Source organism: Uranotaenia lowii, chromosome 3, assembly GCF_029784155.1.
Source record: "Uranotaenia lowii strain MFRU-FL chromosome 3, ASM2978415v1, whole genome shotgun sequence".
Taxonomy (NCBI): Eukaryota; Metazoa; Arthropoda; class Insecta; order Diptera; family Culicidae; genus Uranotaenia; species Uranotaenia lowii.
In genome coordinates this window covers 72,894,216-72,912,791 of record NC_073693.1, presented here as the reverse complement: position 1 = coordinate 72,912,791, position 18,576 = coordinate 72,894,216, and the positions used below count along the sequence as shown (strand labels likewise).

General features: G+C 34.8%; 1 protein-coding gene across 2 annotated transcripts in view; it reads right to left on the bottom strand.

Moving 5' to 3' along the window:
• LOC129755158 (ubiquitin-conjugating enzyme E2 W) overlaps positions 1-18,576 on the bottom strand; it is a 122,943-nt gene that overhangs the window by 2,546 nt on the left and 101,821 nt on the right. Inside the window, exons 2-5 of one of the 2 annotated variants that reach the window (XM_055751514.1) lie at positions 6,794-7,147; positions 6,568-6,659; positions 453-555; positions 299-384 (exon numbers count right to left, since the gene is read on the bottom strand). In XM_055751514.1, the coding sequence (XP_055607489.1) occupies positions 299-384; positions 453-555; positions 6,568-6,659; positions 6,794-6,925 (413 nt within the window). In that variant the 5' untranslated portion in view covers positions 6,926-7,147. The remainder of the gene's footprint in view (positions 1-298; positions 385-452; positions 556-6,567; positions 6,660-6,793; positions 7,148-18,576) is intronic. The other variant, XM_055751515.1, reaches the window with a different exon arrangement.

Below are 18,576 nucleotides of genomic sequence, written 5' to 3'. Positions count from 1 at the left end.
AGATTATTTTTACAATGTCCTAGAATTGTTTAAATGTATTTTACAAAAGAACCTTCCATTCTATAATTTTAGTTTAAAAAAATATGCTCAAAATTAAGGTAAAACAACAAAATTTGTAACAGTTGTTGGTCTTGTCGGGAAATTCCCCGGAAAGTACCAACCTTAACCAAATTGAAAGTAACAATATCTCCAGCTTCTATCAGTTAATTAACATTCACAAGCCGTTGAATAAGAACAATGGTTTAAGTGTGAAAACTACCTATATCCAAACCGCTAACGGTGATCTCAGTTTACTTACCAATCATCGGTTAGGATCGAAAGGCAGATGTGACCATTTGAGTAAACGTGCGGATGCACCGGTATATTGGAACCTATGAATGTCACCTGTAGGAAAACGTTTAAATAATATTATGAATCATAATTTACGGGGAAAAAAGTTTTTTTTTGCCTACCTCAGGTGAGTCGAACGGGTATTTATTGTTAAATTTAAATAGTAGCTGAAAGTGCTCTCCCTCGTATAACGTGCCCTCCACGCCGTCGATGTTGATTATCCATCTGAAAAGAAGAGAGGTGCATTTAATAACAATGGTTTACAGTATTTTTGAATTAAATAAGCTTTGGAAATTTTGGAAAAATAAAAAAAAAGTACTTGTACTTAGATTCAAATATCTCAGACCGCATAACATAAATTTGGAATTTCTCTTTTGCATATTGGCAAGTCGAATAAATTTGCTATCGATCATCTGAACTTGGGTGTGATCAATTTTGCGTATGATCAACAGTGTTGATGATATAAGTGAATTTATAAAAATCTATTTGTTTTTAGAGAAAATGTTGTTTTATCGATAGTTTTAGACTCGATGGTAGCATTTAAAAAATTCTGATTTTCTATGGACCATAAATATCAATTCAAAACAAAGATTTCAAGTGGTTTTTTTTTATCAAAATTGGTTGAAAACTGAAAAAGTTATGGTTACTCAACTAAATTAGTGAGGGGCCGTTCAAATATTACGTAACGCAAATTTCGAGCATTTTCAACCCCCCCCCCTCCCCCCTACGTAACACATTCATCTCGAAATTTCTAAGCAAAATCCACAAAGCGTAACAAACTGCTATACCCCCTCCCCCTCCCCCCCCCTAAAAGCGTTACGTAATATTTGAATGGTCCCTAATGTTCGCATTTTTTGAATCATTTAACCAGCTCCAGTGTACTTATCTTAGTATAGGAAGAATTAAACATGATAAATCTCACTCGTTCCAAGCTAGACTTAATCATTAACTTTCCAGAAGGTCACATGCCAAATTTCAGCAAGATTTGACCATGAGGAGAGGTTGTCATGAATCTCAAGGATGAATGGAATTTTGAGGTATTTTATTATTGGATTTGGAAGTTTGGCGACTTGTATATTTATTCAGGCGCATCCAAATAAAACAAAATCTTCTGAGACCCTCAATGAATTCATGAAATCTTAAATCTTCCATCACTACTTTTTCCATGGACGCACCCTGAAGCACAATTTTTTTTAAAGATCATATCCACAAAAAGTGTAAAAAAGTGGTGTAAAAACCGTCAAAATTGTTTTAGTCAAGTAGATAAATTAAAAAAAAAAGATTAAAAATTTAACATAATTTGAAACATTCTGGCACCTTTAGATTCTCAAAATACGAAACCCAAAATTTTTGACGAGTTTTCTAAGGTACACACTAAGATTTCATTTATTCCGCTCAGGACCATGACTCTCCGACCCACAGGAAAAGCGCTCAAATTTCACGTAATTCGATTCAAAACTCACCCAAGTCTCGTAAAGCTTCATTTCTCTTGAAATATTGGATGAAACATCTACGAGTGCACAGGAATCCGAAACTCGTCTTGGAATACAGGGCGTTAATCTCCTGTGTTGTTTATTGTTTATTCGTTATAAAATCATCTGACATATTTAGGTGTCTTAATGATCTACTTAATATTATTTGTACATTACATGATACTTTTCCTAATTTCTCAGTTGGTCACTTAAGTCAGATTCAATACGGCGTTTGAAAGTTGAAATGGAAACATTGAAGTCGAAGACAGCATAATAACGTAGAAAGCATATTTTTGCGGAACGGAGAGGGTCGTTACTGCCATATCGCGTGTTTCTAGGTTCCAGGGAGAGCAAGTTTTTATAACGTAGGGTTCTTTCTGGAGCATAAATATTACAGCGAGATAGTAACCAGGAGCAGTCAATTTCGTTCCGAAGAATCTTTGCCACAAACAGCGATTGACCTATGGAACGACGATCCGACAGCGTATGAAGTCCAAGCAGAGCACAACGATGAGCGTATGGCGGTAGGTTTAAAGGATTCTCCCAAGGTAGTTCACGAAGAGCATAACGAACGAACCGACGTTGAATTGCTTCAAAACGCGCTATCCATGAAGCTTCAAAAGGCCTCCATACTAGGTTCGCAGATTCCAATGTTGATCGCACCAGGCAACAATACAGAGCTCGCAAGCAGAGAGGATCAGTGAATTCTTTACTCAAACGTATAATAAATCCAAGCATTCGGTTAGCTTTCTCGAGTACCACAGAGTAATGCCGCTTAAAAGTCATTTGACTGTCCAACAAAACGCCAAGATCCTTTATCTCCTCAACACGATGCAACTGCTCGCCCAGAATATCGTAATTATGAATAAATGGATTTTTCCTACGCCCAAACGTGATAATACAGCACTTCGTAACGCTCAAAACTAGTAAATTATTGGCGCACCAGTTTACAACTGTGTCCAAGAAGCGTTGTAATTCATAACAGTCAGATTTACTGTTTATGACTAAAAATATTTTTAAGTCGTCCGCGTACAGGAGAACTCCACATCCAATGAGCAACAAGTTGATATCATTACAAAACAGCGTAAACAATAAAGGACCCAAATTGCTGCCTTGGGGTACCCCAGACTTTGGAATGAAGTCAGAAGATTCAGCTGAACCAATTTTCACAGCCAATCGACGATCTCTTCGGTAGCTTCTGATCCACGCACACAATCGTTCGAAAAATCCCAATCGATGCAATTTTTTCAGAAGAATATCGTGGTTTACAGAATCAAATGCCGCGGAAATGTCGGTATATATCGCGTCGATTTGTTTGCCGGCATCCATGTTTGATATGCAAAAGGATGTAAAAACCATCAGGTTTGAAGTTACAGAGCGTTTAGGAAAAAATCCATGCTGGTTCTCAGAGATCCAGTTCCGGCAAGCCGAAAACATGACATCGTTGACAATCCTCTCAAATACTTTCGAGCAGGCAGCTAGCGATGTGACACCACGGTAGTTAAGAACATCTTTTTTGTCACCTTTTTTGTACACTGGGCTCATTAACGATTTTTTTCCAGATGGTGGGAAATTTTTGCTGTTCTAGAGACTGAGTGAAAATGCTTGTCAGAGGTTTCACCAGTAAAGAGCAACACTTTTTCAGTACGCTCTTTTGATCTCCCGTACACTTAACCTTTTCTCCTGTGATCGGGACGATTTCGTCCTATATTTTCAGCAGCTGAAATTACAGGACGATTTCAAGACAGCAAAATCGCTCAATAAACCTCCTCGAGATAGTTTCCTTCCGCGATTTACATGAAGTTCTGATTTTTCCCCAGGTTCCCTTTAGTATTCAATGTTAATTTGTGTATTATTTTTCCTTTTTTAGGAATTTAACCCATTAAGTGCATGAATTCGAATTTAAAAACAATGTTTTATTTATCCTGAATAAATTGATTTATTTTAACACATTTGTTTTATCACACAACATAATTGTATATTTACAAAATCGATGCAATCGAATAGAAAAACGTTTTTCCAGACTCATTTTGCAAAAGAAAATGGTTAAATCGGATCGAATGGAGGCAGCCAAGAGTTCGTTGGTGATTCCTCAAAGAATTAAAAAAAAAGGGTTAAAAAAGCTGCTGCACATTCTGCTAAAACTCCGGGTCGGCTGGTGAAGCAGTCGATAGATCGATCGCTTTAGCAAAAGAAACTATCTGCGGGACACAATTTCGTCAATTATTAGTATGAGCCAACAGATTACCAAAATGCAACTTACCGATTCTCATCCGGATGAAGCACTCGACACGGCCGACGGAACAGTCGTTTTACGAGACTCCCGTTCGGTTTATCATAAGCTAAGTCAGGCATTTCAAAAGCAAAGTTGTTTGATTGAATCCCAAGACCGAAAAATAGTCAAAATTACTACGAAACATCAATCACGGTCAAAAACATAAATTTAATAAAAATAACATTAAACTATTTCAAATTTGTAACACCTGCTACGAACAGTAACTGCAAGATAATAACTCTTTCGCGGGCGAACTGAACTCTTTAGTTTAAGCAATGGTCAGAAAGAGAAAGAAATCCTGTAGTTGTTATTTTATTACAGGAGAGCGAGAGAAAAAAAATTTGACAAGAAATGTGTCTAACGGATTCAGGAGCACACTGTCCTGAATTCACGGAAATAGTTCAAGTTCCTATGCACTCGTAGAAATTTCATCCTTATTTTCAGGAGAAATGATGTATGACGAAATTCGGATGGGTTCTCGTACGAGTTTCGTGAAAATTGAGCAGTTCCCCTGTGGTTCGGAGAATCATGGTCCCGAGCGGAATAAATACAATCTAAGTGTGCGGATTTCTTGCCGATGTGTGAGTGAACCAATGTTTAACATCCTTTCCTGCCGTTTGACACAGCAGCAATAATTTTTCAAGGTTCGTTTCCAAAATGTTTGGTGGTGGACAATGTTCATCAGCATAGTGGATCGAGTAGTAAATATAAGCGAGACAACTCTTCTTAATGCCAGAAGTAGCCAAACTAACTAACTTGCCAAGTGGCAGCAGCACCATCAGGAACAGAGTCAAATTCGTAGTTCCGGGCTTTTTTAGAATATGTGGAAGTGGTGATGCAAATGAGTTGGCTCAATCAATGACAAAAGTGTGTTTTTCTGTGTTTTTTTTTAAGTTGAAGATGTGTTCTACAAAATGGATGAACCTATGACAACAAATATTCTGAGCTTCCTAATAACCGAACGTGTATGCAACATATCCAGCAGCCCCCACAGTTGTACAATAACAACGAGTCGTACCCAAGCAACAGATCCTTCAACCAAATCCAATCTGTCCCGGACCATCCATAACCAAAAACAAACACAGCGGCAGGGATAGGAAGTTGACAATGGTTTGCCGCCACCAAGAAACTCCAAGCAATCAGACACAAGCGAAGCTCTCCGACAAAATAGCCTCGGAACGTCCTAAATCTATGAATCATTATCTTGTTTGTTTATTTGTCTGGGATTTTAACACTATCGTGTTATTCATCCCTAAATTTATCATTATTGTGCGTTCCGAAGTGCGATGAAATTTGCATGCCTAGGTGAAAAGATTTTTTTTTATTTTCCAGAAAAATTTAATATGTATATTAGACTGTCCCAAATTTGTATGGAAAATTCTAAACCTGTGGAAATTTATGCCAAATTTGGGCCAGATCGGATCTAGGGAAAGGGCCACTCAACAAGCCTAAAGTTTGTATGGGATTTTGAGACATTTTGTTCGGCAGAAACATGAAAAACCAGTTTTTCATTAATAACTTTGGTTCCTTTCGGCCGATGGAAAACAAGAACTTTATATCATTTTAAAAGAATAATTCAGAATTTTTAGCGGGATTTCGGGTTCAATGACTTAAGATGGATGTGAGTAGTCAATCAAGCTAAGCTAAGCTAATAACTTTGGTTCCTTTCGGCCGATTTCTTTTGAATACGGTTTTTACTAAAGCATAAACTATAACAAATATTCCATCCGAAGACTTCATTACGATAAGAGTTAGATAAAAATGTTATAAGGCTTCAAAAATGGGCTAACTTTTTTAAGGGTTGTAATCATCACTGATAATCAGTCGGGGCGGACGAACATATTGACGCCTCATTAAACAGAGATTAATACTACCCTTAGCCCATTAATGGGCTAAGTTAGCCCATTTTTGAAGCCTAATAACTTCTTTATCTTAACTCAAATGGAAATGCAATCTTTGGATAAAATATATGTCATAGTTTAGGCTTAGAGAAAAATCATTTTCAAATGAAATCGACCAAAGGGAACCTAAGTTATTAATGAAAAACTGATTTTTCATGTTTCTCCCGAACAAAATGTCTCAAAATCCCATACAAACTTTAGGCTTGTTGAGTGGTCCTTTCCCTAGATCCGATCTGGCCCAAATTTGGCAAAAGATCTTGTACTAGGCCTAGGATTAATTTTAGCCTGCAGCGCATAACTTATTCAAACGTTGGCTCATTTGGGGCACTCTAATGTATATTCTAAAATATACGATTCAAATATACAAACAACTTCCTGGTGAAACAAAAATAAAATAACAAATTGGAACATTTGGAAGATTTGAAAGAAAAGGGGAACGCAAAAAACGACTTTTAAAGTTTTTGAGAATCTCGGAAGGAACCTGTTTCGAATGATTGTTGCTAAACCACAATAGGATATCTGTACGAGAATTAAATTCAAATCCCACTCACACTTTGAGATCTAAAACAAGCATATGTGTCATACTTACTGTGTTAAATTTTGACTAACGCTTTCTTCGTCCACCGTCACTCCTGGTGGTGGTTCTTTGATGAGGGACATCAGTTCTTTCTGCAGACGCCTCTGTAATATATTCAAACACAAAGATACATTAGAATAATGTCTCAAAAAACTAGAAAACAGAAGATAGACGACAAATATAATCGATAAAAATTTCTGCGAGCTCAAATCCCATTACGTATTCCGAGAACACTTGCCTCCCAGCGGCTACTGTCCAGGATGAGCTTCCGGTTGTCCGGGGCCGTTTCCTGGATGACGGCACTGGCCGCCGGGGAGATACTCTCCGACTTGGACGGTTTCTCCTTGCGCATTCTCAGTCGGTTCAACATGGTTATGCGGAGGGATTTTTTTTTATTCTTTTTTGTCTTAAAGTTTAGTATCAAGATGGAGTAAACGATGAGAGTATTTTAACTACTATTTCTAGTATCACAGTTTTCGAGAAACATCCGTGTTCAGATGATTGCCACTAGTATGAGTGTCGCTGTCTTCCCGGAAGACAGCTGAGTATTACGTATTACAGGTTGATTTAGTTGATTCAAAAGTTGATCATCCTGGAAATAAATTGTTATAAAATGTAAAGTTGAGTTGTTATTTTTTTTTTGTGTATTTGACTTTTAGCCCAGCAAGAGTATCGAGAAACGGTCGTCTTTTTATGAATTCAGAACCAGAGGTGAATGAAAAATTTTCACGATTTTTTTTTTTACTTTTGAATAAAAAAAACGAGATTAATTCTTTTATTAACAACGCAATCGCTTAAACGGCTTTGATACGTGTGTTCAGCTTCGTGGGTGTCATCAGCGCCTTCTCCAATAATAAGCTGATTAGCCACAGGTAACGCGTAAAAGCTCAATAGGCGTTAAATCACGTATTGGAGCTGCTCCACGTCGTCGTAAGTATTAAGAGAATTCCGCCGTCGTCGTGGGATATTACCAAGAACTAAATTCTAACCCAGACACGCATTAAATTAACACCGCACAGCCGTCTTCCAAATGCGTGGAACAAACGATGCATGCAAATCAACACATTTTTTTTGCTGTTTTGCTAGCGCAATTAAGCATCAGGCATCGTTTTCTACCATACTGAGTGCGATTAACTCGAATTTACTGGACTTCTTCTGCCATGCGAGGAAGATTAATATCAGCATCAACAATGGACTCTGTGTGGTGTTTCAATTTCATATGGAAATGCAATTGCGACGCCAATAATGAAGCGAAAGCATAGTTATTATGTCGGAAGATATGTGACAAATGTGGCACTCGAATCGTTATTTTTCGATGTAAATCGGGTAGACAGATCATGAGACATACAAGTAATATAATGTATGTGCACCAACATTGAATTATTTTCATGCAGTCACATTAAGTGGCTTCTGAAGCTTAAAGTGCGTGTTGCGCTTCGTCCCCTCGAAATGACAACTTGGTAACTATCACAGCTGACCGTTATAGTAATAAGTTACTTAAAGTCAGTTAGCACATGGCATCTATGAGTGGATCTTTTATGATAGACAACACCAACAGACGAACAGCAGACAGCAGACTGCATTGGCTACATTGGCGATATGATGAAGATATTATATTGGATAATAAAGCGTGTCTGAATGATGATTTTTAATAACTCGTTCAACGCGCTTGGCTCTCTATTAAGACATGGTCCCGGAAAGGGGGCGTCGCTGTCTGGGCGATGTCTGTTTGCAGACATACACACGCACCGGAGGTTGACAATTAAGTTGGTACCTACTCTGGGACATCCCACATTTTATGGTTTTCGCGGTACTGTAGCCTTCTACTGATGAAGTTGCATTGGAAAATATACATCAGAGAAACCGTGCTTCACACATTGTGTCGGTGATTTCGTTTTTTTCTAATTTAGATAAAGTAGATCAGATAAAAAAGAGCATCATTGTAGTTCGTTGTCAAGATCATTCTATAAGCTTTAAGAAACTAGATAAAAAAAAAACATTCAACTTGATCAAAAGAACTTCTGGCCTGAATGACATTTATGTTAAAGGGTCATAATAAATTATTAGCGATCAAGGGATGTGATGTGATATATATGAGAAAATGGGGATACTTGGTCCCTTTTTCTTATTTTGATCATAACTTTTTAGAGAAAAAATGCAGATCGTCGGGCCAGGCCGGTCCCGGAACAATTTTTCTCGGGAAGCCGCTTTGATTCGATTTTTAAAAAAAATGCTATCCCAGAGAATACAAAACATTTCAAACGTGTAAAAAAACTGGAGATGAGTCCAGAATACTGTCTTCAAATAGCCATGTTGTCAAATTGCACCAAATGTGTAATTCAATAATGTGATAAACGAAAAATAAAATGGTTTTATGAAATGTTTGTGAATATCATTCTCATCAGATGAAAAAAAAATCGTTATCAAATTGTTATCTAAATGTGATAAAAGTTTTAATTAATGCCCTCAAAGCCAAAAAGCTATAAGTGCAAAAATGACCGATTGGAAAAAAAAAATTCAAATAGAGATTTAATATTTATAACACAGAATCAGTAATCATTGAAAAAAGTCAGGTAAGGAATCCAAATGAGTTTTGTACCTTAAACAAAGATCCTGAGTTCTGGAAATTCAGAAAAACAATGAAACTGAACTTTAGTAACTGAACAAACAACACAAAATTTGAATATCTCAATGAATTGAATCTTGAAAAAGATAAGATAAAAAATATAGAAATATTCATGTTAAGAGAATTACTCAATAATATAAGCAACTGAACTATGAGATCGTTTTAATGATCATTTGGAAAATGATACGCTAAATGCAGGACATTAACTTCAGTATATGATAACATTTGATAAAATCAGTTGAAAATGTTTCAATACAAATTTCAAGTCTAAGACAGAAATAGGGATGGAAATTCAATAAAGAAACTCAGTACTGTCGATTGGTCCAATTTAAGCAACTAAAGTTTTTTTTATTGTTTTTTTTTTTTTTCAAAAACATTGAGGGAAGATAAGGGTTTAGGATTTATAAATCAACGGAAATTTCAATAATTATGATTGAAAAGCCAAATTATTATAGTACCCGGTATCAACTCGGATACTGCCCGGGTAAAATTCTAAAAAGATTATCATAAAGCTTCTCTGTTGCACTGTTTTGACGAAATAAGTTGCTATTTTAGTGCAGTAACTATTTCTTGGAAAGTAAACGTTATAATAAACATTTATTGTGCAAGACGTGTCTATGTAATGAAAATGAGGAAATATTTTCTTTATTTTACCTGTTCTGTAGAGAATATCCTGACCAGACTTGTAAACCATCGACATTTTCTCTGACAGTCGCACAGCCTGCTTTTATCAGTATCATTGTTCGTGCCATCAAACGAATGCGACCGAAAACTTGCCGAACAGTTGACTACCATCAAACGAAACGACATTCATTCTTCTTTGTGTGATTGTCGAACAAAATTTCGTGTCTTGGTACACGAGAGGGATAATTTGATGGTCAAACGACCATCATTCCCGACAGTTTACGACATCGCCTATCTCTTTCACGCAGCAGAACTTACAGACTCAATAAGCAAATGCAATCTTTTCTATTCACTCCCTCCTGTTGAAAAAAAATTCGTCACTCTGCAGCGCCGGGTGATGTTTGGATGTGTTGGTCGAACAATGTGGAATGATTATCTCGATTATCTACGCAAGAGGGATGACAGTCAAACTACTAACCGCAAAAAAGATCAAAATTTCGTTTGACATTTTTTTGCTCTCCGATCAAACGATTGCACTCTCCACGATTGTCACGAACGATGTGTGGTGATTGTCTCCGGAAAAATTCAAACGATGGTGACCAATTACAAGCCTGATCCTGACTGACATGTTTCGATAAAAAAAAAATGAAAATTTGACGTGTTTTTCCTCATATTCTTTTTAATTTTGATATTTAATACAAAGATTTGGATATTCTCAGCTCGCAAAATGCGGGAGAACTCCTTCACTGCTTACTCAAGGAGGCCCCCTTAACTTATGGAAGAGAAAAATTATTGTAGATATTATTTTAAGGGGGGCCCTTTAGTTGTTATATTTCAAGTTTTCATCCCGATTTTCTAGCTTTAATTTCATTTGATAGATTTGTATAAATTGAAGTAGTACATTTAAAGTAATGTTATTTTTTCCACCGGGGGGGGGGGGGGGGGGCTGAGCCGGGGCATTTGCCGCTGCTAATGCTGCTAATCACTGAAAATTGCATGAAACTGCCACAATATGGTTATTGGATGAAAAGACTAAACTAGAAAAAGTCGAATTTCGCTATCAGACGCAACCCAAGATGGTGACTTCCGCTTAGCTGTAAAACACTTACAATGGTCTTAAATATCATTCAAATTAAATAAACTATTCAGAAAAATGTTAAACGAAGTAAAACCACAAGAAAGAATATAATAAAATTATAATTGAGATAAAAATCAAAGTCAATAACATTGGGAACAACGAGGAACAAACAATAACCAAAAATTAAAGATGTAAAATAAAAAAGCAAGATCATAAATAAATAAAAATCATAAATAAATAACAACAAGACAAAACAAAGCTAGTTAGATTGAAAAGATACGTTTGAATGAAACTGGGTTAAACAAGATTTCCGTCCGATAGCAAAATTTGATTTCTTCTGGTTTAGCCCTTCACCCATATTGTGGGGGTTTCATGCGTTGTTAAGTCATTTACATCAAGCTGGGACGCTAGCGTACACAGCGAGGAAGTTTTTGGTTCAAATTTTAATATTTTCCACAAAGATAGAAATTTAGCATTGTCCAAAAAAAAGTCAGGTGGTGGCGTTCTCGTTGCCATAGACTCTTTTTTCCCCTCAGAACAAATTGCAACGCAAACATGCACAGAATTTGATTATGTTTTCGTTAAAACATCATTGGCAAAAGAAGTCCACCTGAATATGCCACTTCTCACTATTTTGATTTATTTTTCCAAATTCTTAAAAATACAGTAGCTGAAAACCTGGAAGCAAAACTACACATTTATGGCGATTTCAATCAACGTAACGCTGACTTTATTTTGGATGATGAAAATGAAGCAATTTTACTCCCAGTTATAGGGAAGAACGAAACTTTACAACTAATTTTTGACAACGCTTCTATTTTAGGCTTAAACCAAGTAAATCATGTTAAGAATAGTAACAATACGTATTTTGATCTTCTATTTACTAACTGTACAGAAGACTTTTGTGTAAATGAATCGGCAGATCCACTATGGAAAAATGAAGTATTTCACACAGCGATCGAATATTCGCTCTTTATTCATTACTGTGACAAACCTCGCGACTTTTGAAAAATACAATCAGAAAATTGAAAAAGAAATTAAACAAAACCCAACAGATGAAAAATTCAAACTTTCCTACTCAATTGACACTTGACGGAAGCATTGGAAATAATCCACTGGAAATTTCTAACTTATTTCCAACTTTTTTTCAAGAAATGTACACTTCTTTCACTGAGGTTGACCGAGATAGAGAATACTTTTCAGTCATCCCAGATCTAGCGTGCGACATTCAGGTCAATGAAATTGATTACAATAATGTTTCCGAAGGACTTAGAAAACTTGATGCTTCCAAGGGAGCAGGACCTGATGGACTTCCCCCATGTTTCCTTAAAAACTTGGCGGCCGAATTGACAGAGCCTCTTCTGATTCTTTTTAATATGTTATTAAATTATAGAAAAGTTCCCAAATTTTGGAACAAATCTTTTTTAATTCCGATTTTCAAGTCCGGGAAAAAATCAGATGTACGAAATTATAGAGGAATAGCTATTTTGCAAAACTCTTTGAATCAATAATGAATGAAAAAATTTATCAACAAGTAAAAAATATTATAACGAGTAAACAACATGGTTTCTTCGCGCCAGGGCCGTAGGAAGAACCGACTCATGGGGGGGGTTTTGGTGACTGATTTTTACCTATGAGGTTTTGCTCAACAACGTACGAAAAAAAAAACAAATTATAATTGTTACTATTTATATGATTATTCATTTTTAAGTTTTCATTTATAGTTTTTGAATTAAAAAGTAACTTTTGAAAAATGGTCCTTAGCTTAAAGGGTGAGCTTATTTTTTTATGAAACCTTTAGATCAAAATATATAGAATTTGTTTTCATCGAAAGTTAAAATTTAATGTTTAAGAGTATGGTAGGTCGAAGCATAAAATAAGTTCTTTTTAAGCTAAATAGCCTTCAATTTTTTTTAAACCGTATTCTATGCTCAAATCATACGAGCCCAATCTTCCAAACTCTTTTGCAAATTTCAAGAATTTAACCTTTGAAGAAAATAAATAAAAATTTTCAAAAAAAAAAACAAAAAGCGATAACAAATTTTCGGATCGAATTTACTCGATGCAAACTTAAACTAAATTTATGATTTCAGTTTGAAATTCAGCTTTAAAAACCTTCAATATCAATAATGTGAATCAATACACTGAGAAAATACAGAATTTTTTGCAGATTTTTTAGGTAAAGAACAGATAGGTACTTGTTTTTTTTTTAACAGAAAATATTTTTCATAACGAATCAATTCTATAATGAAAATCCTGTGGGTAATTTTTTTAAATATAATTATGGATATTTTGCATAAAACAAAAGACAGAAAATTAATTAAAATTCTACATTATATATGTGATTTTGAGCTGAATTGTGTGTAGAAACTTCTTCTGATTAAAAAAAATTAAATCTGGCAATTGAGAAGCAAACTTTTATGTTCATGTTCTCTTGAATTCCTTTACAATTTTATGTTGATTGAAAAACTCGTTCACTCATTCCTGAGTTTTAAATCTGAATACTGAACCTGAATTCAAAAATTGAAATGTTTCTGAATTTCTATACCATTTCTGAAATGTGTTAACCGACCATTTCTGAAATGTACAAAAAATACGATTTCCGAATCTTAATTCCAGATCAAAATTTTATGAGCCAATCATTCATGAATCTTTTATTTAAATTCTGTATTGCTGGTTTAATCTTAATTAATTTTTTCAATTATTTATTTTTAATCTGTATTGTGAATCAGAATTCAAATGTGAATTTCAAAAGATGAATATGAATCTGAGTTTTCAACTTTGGACTGCCACTTAGAAGCTTTTAATGTTTAAATTTTGTTTTAGAATAAAGTTTGAGAACTTCGATTTAAAATGTAAAACAAAATTCTTCTTTTTTTCATATTCGGAAAATAATTATCAAAATATTGAAAATGCAAATCAATTTCAAAAAACATGATTCAAATTTGATATGAAATGCAAAACGAATCAGGAAAGCAGCTTTTCATTCCTGATTTCTTATGATTATTCGAATTGAAAATCAAGAATCTTCAACTTGATACAGAATCAGAAATACGAAAATATGTAGAAATACAATTTTTGTTATGGGAATATAGAATCAGAATCTCCAGAATGGGTTTTATTTAAAATTTAATATTCAATACGAATTTCTATGATAAGGTCACCAGATTGTCCGACAAGTAATATAAATATGCATGGATATTTAATATAAAATTTGGATAAAAATTGGTCTGACCCGGTTGCCCGGATTTCATTGGAAAAGCTGAGTTTGTTCTCATTCTCATTTAAAATCAAACTTTTAAAAATAAATAGAGTTGTAAAATATTTTTTATTCATGCGTACAAAATTTTTGGAGCAAGTTTCAAAAAAAAAAATCGGGGAAGGTTTTTTCAAGTTTTTTTTCATGATTTTTGATGAGCAGTTCCTAAGTTTTGATCAAAATTGCCCGATATTGTCTAGATTTTGGTAGAAAATTTTGAAATTAGATACCCGGATTCTGCCTGGTTTTTACATAAAACAGCCCAAATTTGTTCGGCCCGGATACGTGCTGAAAAAATTCTGACAGCTTTAGTCTATGAACAAGTGAGAGAATTTTAAAAAACTGTAGCAAAATTTTGAACTTGAGATGTATTTTTGAGGTTTTGGCATTAATTTTTAGTCTAGATTGTTTTTCTTTAATATATTTGCTCTATTATCATAATATGATTATGGATTTAAAATTTTGAGTGTAGAGTAGAATACCTCGCTTGCTTTTTTGGACCCTCATGGGGGGGGTTTAACCCCCAAACCCCCCCCCCCCCCCGTTCCTACGGCCATGCTTCGCGTCCTTTGAAGAAACCATCTACAGCATCAAATCTTCTCGAATTCGTTACATACGTTATCGATTCTATGAGCAAAGGCTTTCATGTTGAGGCTATTTATACCGACTTTGATCGCATTGACATACCCCTTTTAACCTTCAAATTAAAAAAAATTGGCTTTCATCCAAATCTTCTCTCCTGGTTACAATCATATTTAACTGATCGAACACAAATCGTTCGTTTCCAAAACGAATTATCCAAATCTGTAGCTGTGACCTCTGGTGTGCCTCAGGGGTCTCATTTAGGACCTCTCCTTTTCATACTGTTCGTTAACGACATTTCTTTTATTCTAAAACGGATTGAATACCTAATATACGCCGATGATATTAAACTATTTCTGAGAATAAAAACAACCGAAGATGTTGAAACATTTCAAAACGAAATCAATGTTTTCTTTGAATGGTGCAACAAAAGTTTACTTCAATTGAATGTTAAAAAAATGCAACTCTATATCATTTAGCAGAAGACAAAGTCACCCTATCATTGAAACAAAATTAGGCAATCAACCAGTACAAAAATGCAAAATTGTAAGGGATCTCGGCGTCATACTGGATTCAAAACTCACGTTTGTAGAACATCAGAACAATATCATCAATAAAGCATATTGCATGCTAGGATTTGTAAAACGTTTCAGCAAACACTTTCAAGATTCGTACATCATAAAATCACTTTATATATCCTACTAGCTGACTCGGTGTGCTTTGCTACACCTTTCAAAGTCGAATGATATATTTAGAATTTATTCAAATTTCAATTGTTTTGTTGGCATTATTTTAAATCAAATTATAACATAATTCATATGCAACCGCGATAAAATAAGAGCTGCAGCAGGAGTTTCGGATTGCAACATAAAAATAACTTAAACTAATATTCTGAATCTTGATCTATAAATTTGTGTTAGAGATCTGATAATTTTAATCTTTTTATTTAAGCTTCGCTCTTAAAAAGGAGGGTCTCAAATCAATTGTACGCAAACAATTCAACTGATAAAATATGGTTTTTTTTTGCTTGATATGTTCTGGATTTATGCTAAAAAACTGATAAGAGAGCCCCCCTTGTCCTTCCCCCCCCCCCTCTGCTGTATTCGTGATCTTTGATAATCATACCCATTTTTATCGTTCCCGAAAATCTTCTTGTATCAAATATAGTTCCATTGGTTGATAAGTTTTTAAGCTTTACAACAAAATTTATATGGAGCCCCCTCCTTTCTTCCCCTATCTACCCTGTAAAGCGTAAGGGTCTACAACAATCGTAGAAACATATCTCGTAACCAATTACCTTTCAATGCCATACTTGTTTCCATTTATTGGCTTTGTTAACATAATTCGAGAACCTATGCTAAAAAAATTGTATTGGGCTCACTTCCCTCCTCCTATGTACATACTCACTGAAAGGAGGAAGGTGTCAGATAATCATAGAATCATACCAAAATGATTTTCCATGTTAAGTTTTGTCCATTTCTCGGATTTTGTAAAAAAAAAATTTTAAATGTAAGCTTTCCTCTTCCCTTCCTTTATTCCCAATTCTATCATCCCACTGCAAGAAAGGAATTGTTTGACATAAGAAAAATCCTCGTATTGAAATACCATCTCATGCAAAATTTGGTTTTCCCTCTTCCCTTTCTACCCGCTGGAAGAAGGAAGGGATCTCAAACAATCATCAGAATATGTCACGTTCCCAAATATGCCAAATTTGGTTCCATTTGCTTGATTAGTTTTTGAGTTATGTAAAAAATTAAAAAGAGGGCACCTCCCCCCTTTATATCTCCCTCTTGGAAAGACGGAGGGGTCACAAATAATCATAGACATATTTTTCGTATCCAAATACCTTCCCATGCCAAATTTGGTTCCATTTGCTTAATTAGTTTATGAGTTATTAAAAAAAAAGAGGCCCCTCCCCCTTTCAACTGCAAAGAGGGAGGGGTCTCAAATTATCATTGAAATAGTTTTCGTATCAAAATACCTTCTCATGCCAAATTTGGTTCCAATACCTTGAATAGTTTTCGAGTTATATGAAAAATTGTAAAGTAGCCCCCCTCCCTCCTTCTTACCATCCCACTGAGAGGAGGGAGGGGTACCTAATATTCATTGAAATATTCCTCGTTCCCAAATACCACTCCATGCCAAATTTGATACCATTTGCTTGATTGGTTCTCGAGTTATGCAAAAAAAACTTTTGTTTGGGAGGCCCCTCCCCTCCTTCCTGTTAGGGGGAGGGGTCCCAAACCATAATATAAACCTTCCCCTGCCCTCAATACCCCCACCTGCCAAGTTTCACGTAAATCGGTTCAGTAGTTTCTGAGTCTATAGGGAACAGACAGAAAGACAGACAGACAGACAGACAGACAGAAATTCATTTTTATATATATAGATGTTCGTTCGATATTGGAGTATTGTAGCATCATATGGAATCCTTATTCAAATATTCACGAGCAACGTCTAGAATCAGTTCAAAAACAATTTTTGTTATATGCACTACGTAAAATAAATTGGACCACTTTTCCTCTGCCATCGTATGAATCTCGTTGTAAGCTTATTGATATAGAACCTCTCAGTAAACGCAGAGAATTTTCCCAAATTGCATTTGTAAATGATGTTGTTACACAAAGAATAGACCGTCCTGAATTACTTTCAAAACTAAATTTTTACGCACCCTCCCGTCCATTAAGAAATAAACAACTTTACGACAAAGACTATGCAAAACATCAACCTATTAAACAAATGATGTACAAATACAATTTACAAAATGAAATTATAGACGTAGCGATGAACAAAACACAATTAAAAAAGCCTCTCAAAAACAACTTCATAGAACAACAAAACAATAGCTTACATTAGTTTTAAGTAGTTTTAAGTATTGTAGTCTACATAGTTTGACTTAATAAATAAATAAATTAAAGTTGAGCGAAAGTCGTTTTGTTGGATTTCAAGATGACGTCAGAAAGGAAAAGTTCGACTTCTTCTAGTTTAGCCCTTTCACCCAATACCCAATCTTGAATTTTAAGATGGCGTCAGACAATGAAATTTGTCTTCTACTCGTTGATCTCTTTCAACTTCTACCCATATTGCAAAGGTTTTATGCAATTTTCAATCATTTACAATATTTTTAAGTTGAGTGTCAGCCGCCATCGTTCAGCGGATAGATCTTGTTTCTGCTTTCTAATGATGATTTGTAGAATTTTTTTTGGAGTATATCTTCATAACTCTACAGCAGTTTTACTGAAGAAAGAGTTCTGATCATTAGTGGAACTTAAATGTGATCTTGAGTGGAACCATTTTGTACTGCCAACATATCCAATAACTCTCAAATCTATTTTTGTGCAATTGTGAAAACTTAAATAAAATGCCATATGTAAAGATTTTCAAGTAAAAAAAAAAATTATGTTTTTACGTAACAGAAACTAAACTTTTCAAAGTTGTTCGCTAAATATCCGTTCATATTTATTTCTTACTTCCAGAAAGATCTTCAATTTTGACTTCGATTTGCTGTATCTTATTATTTTGAAAGAATCGATTCTCTTAAATCAAATTTTGTTTTTTTTTCTCCAAAATTCATTTTTTTTTGTATATTTGAATGTGCGCGTTTAGGGTCATATTGAACCGAACAAATTTTTACGGTAACGGGAAAGTAAGTTATACAAAAGTATGCTTTAAATAACAGATTTTGCAAAATGAAACTCTACATTGCTCTAAACAACTCATTCAAAGAATCAAGTTTATAATAAACACCAGTTTTTTATCAACCACGATAAAATTTATTTATATTTTGAAATTACGGAAACATTATAGGTATTTAGCTCAGCTCATAAAACAATTATTTCCTCAATAAATTTC